This window comes from Pteropus vampyrus, unplaced genomic scaffold (assembly GCF_000151845.1).
Source record: "Pteropus vampyrus isolate Shadow unplaced genomic scaffold, Pvam_2.0 Scaffold166, whole genome shotgun sequence".
NCBI classification, from domain to species: domain Eukaryota; kingdom Metazoa; phylum Chordata; class Mammalia; order Chiroptera; family Pteropodidae; genus Pteropus; species Pteropus vampyrus.
This window is the reverse complement of record NW_011888947.1, coordinates 1,318,690-1,321,608: the sequence shown is the minus strand read 5'-3', so window position 1 is coordinate 1,321,608 and position 2,919 is coordinate 1,318,690. Positions and strand designations below refer to the sequence as shown.

Here is a 2,919-nt window from a genome sequence, read left to right as displayed (position 1 = left end):
AAACAGTGTTAGAAGGCACATCCTCCCCCTGCACGGAACTTGGCTCCAGCTGGGATGGGTTCCAGGGTCTTCTGACAGCTCTCGGGGGAGCTGTCTGCTGGCTGCAGGTTTCCAGAAGACGCCGGTGCTCATCCTGAAGGGTGACATCCTTCCCCATCTGCTTCTCTCGGTAGCGAAGGCTTCTGAGTACTGGGATTTTCCCCATCACCTCACAGCTGATCTGAAAAAGTAAGGCAGTTCCAGCTATTCTTGGGGTGTCCAAAAGGGACTGCAACTTAGTCATGACAGAGGAGACATCAAAGTCCCACAGAGGCCTCTGCCACATGTGCTCTCGGCAGCCGTCTCTATCTGACAGGTACACCAATTGATTAGATGAGAATGGTCCCACCTGGTCATCTGTGATGTGGGTCACCCACTATCTTAATCAGTAGCTTGACATCTCCTGGCTTAAGACATACCACGGCAGCTGTCAAGAACAGAGAGCTTTCTCTATTTTCCCAGAGGCCCAGAAAGCAGAAAAACGAAGGCCTCTTATACAGAGGGGTAGCAGCTAAGATCATTAGTATGAGGGTTAAAGGGTCACAAATGGCAACTCCCCTGGTGGCATTCCAGGATAATGGGGGGTTTCTGCCTCCATACCTGTCCCCGCCCCAATCTATGCTCTTGGGAGGAATGGGGTCTTTAATAAGCCACAATTCTCCTCCTCCTCCTCTCCACTCCTCCACTGAAGGAATATTTCTCAGAGACCAACCCTTTCAACGTGTCACTGAAACTATGGAAACAAGGCAAATGTGAAATGGAATGCCACCTTTAAAACAGTTCTAGCAATGAGCCGAAAATACATACTACACAAAATATTAATTCCCAACGAACAGGACTTCTGTACAAAGGACATCTTCAGCTTTTTGGCCTAATCAATCAACAAATATTTCCTGACACCGGCCAACAAAGGAGGTGGTAGGAGTCCTATTAAATGAGGCTCAACCCCAGAGCCTGCCTGAACGGGATAGAACGGGCTGGATGCAGCCTGCAGTGTGGAGACTGCTGGCTCCGTCCTCGGGGGGCAGCGACACTGGGGCTGCCTGTTGGGTCAGGCTGAGCATGGACAACTGAGCCCAGGGCAGAATTAGTCTCATAGTGTCAGAGGAACTGAGAGGCAGAAGAGGAACCAAAAACACTCTTTAGTCCTTTTGGGCGATCCTCACTCTTTAACCATGCTTTCTTTCCTTGGGCACAAAGCTTGTAAATGATCACAGTTACAGAGAGAAGCTCAATGGTCCAGACACGGGGCTTCTCACAGATGTGGGTACATCAGGGTACAGATCAGCACATGAGGTAGGTACAATTTTTCTACAAAAATAATTTGACTAGTATCTATTTTCTCGTTATATTCAGAATCATATGTAACTTAGAGCATGGTTCTTATCCGTGGCAGAGTGTCAGTGACATTCAAGAGAACCTGGAGTTCCCTCCCCAGGACTCCCCAAAGATTCTGTGTACGATTTCCCAATGTCTCTTCATGGACTTCTAAACCACAAGAAGCACACCAGGCCCATGTTAAAAAATCAGTGAATTAGAGTAAGATTTAAAGAAACACAAACACCTAAGAACAGTCAAGTGCCCTCTCACAAACCTAAAGGCTCTTAATCCTCATTAATTTAGTACCTGGTTCTCTCTCTCAATGCAAAGTACATAATACTTTCCACCTCAGCAAAGCCTTTTCTGTGGGTCAGAGCCCTCTCCAACTGGACACTGCCCTTGTCCCCTCGCATGGCCATGTCAGAAGCCTCTGCGGGTGGCACTCATCCATTCTGGTCTTCAGACGCTCAGCTTCAATAGAAAGATTGGGCAGAGAAGGACTTGCTCCTTGTAATATTGCCCATTGTTCAGACACAAAGAAAAAAGAAACAAAAATCATGTCTATGCCCTGGAAATATCTACGAGATGTGACTACTCTTTTCCAATCAAAGGGAATATTTTGCCACTTGTACCTCTGCAATTCTTTTGAATTGATTCATTCAAAGGTGACTAAACTCACAGACCAGTACCATAGAGGTTCTGGGCCCCAAAAGATCCCAAAGATGGTCTAAATCCAGCCAATCCAACTCCTTCCCATGTCCCCAATCCACCTTCTTAAAGAATTCAGGTTCTTGTGTTCTTTGCAATATTTAAAAACCAATTTAAACTGGTTATAATTAGATTCTTAAGGATCTCTTAAGTTATTAGATCTTCTATTTAGAAAAGATGATCAAATTAAAAACTACAATTACAATCAGAAAAAAAGTTTGACTATAATTATGTGGAAGAACTAAATGTTATTTCACTCCAAGAAGCAGCAGTGGGCACTGGCAGCCTCGCCTCCTGGTAAATACCACACTTCTGCTGGTGCCCACTCCAGAGCTGTCTCTGCCAGATGACCACCCTGAAGTGCTATAACTCCCGTGTGCTTTTGCTCACTGGAACCACAGAGCTCCCTCATGCAGAAATAAGTGTTCTCAGGAAACCTGACCCACGTGGTAAGGCTCCACACGCAGGCAGAAGAAATCCATTTTAACACATCATATGAAGCAAAAATACGTCCTTCTGCACACATCACAGGGCTGGCACGCATACAAACTGTAATCACCTGAAGAATAACCACACGTTATAAACTAACTGAAAATCTACAGCACTGCCACAGTGGCACATGCAAAGGGATCTTTCGACATGGAAACGCACAAATGCATGGCTTTTCCGTAAAATTGCTTGTTTCAAGAGCAATATGCTTATTGAGTGAGGAATGACAGAGCTAATGTCAGTGCACTCTTCCATACGCCCCCACAAGTTCTAAGTGGAAAGATCTCCCCGACTATGAGGTGGCTTTTGCCAGCTGTTTGCCATTCCTGTACTCTTTGTGGAGCGGCTTGGGTTGACTGCCAT

The 2,919-nt window shown here is 45.8% G+C and overlaps 1 protein-coding gene across 1 annotated transcript in view; it reads right to left on the bottom strand.

Annotated features, from left to right (window-relative positions):
• Positions 1-2,919, bottom strand: part of MTHFSD (methenyltetrahydrofolate synthetase domain containing) — a 22,164-nt gene that overhangs the window by 3,026 nt on the left and 16,219 nt on the right. The window contains exon 7 of the mRNA XM_023536673.1: positions 77-220. Coding sequence (XP_023392441.1) covers positions 77-220 — 144 coding nt within the window. The remainder of the gene's footprint in view (positions 1-76; positions 221-2,919) is intronic.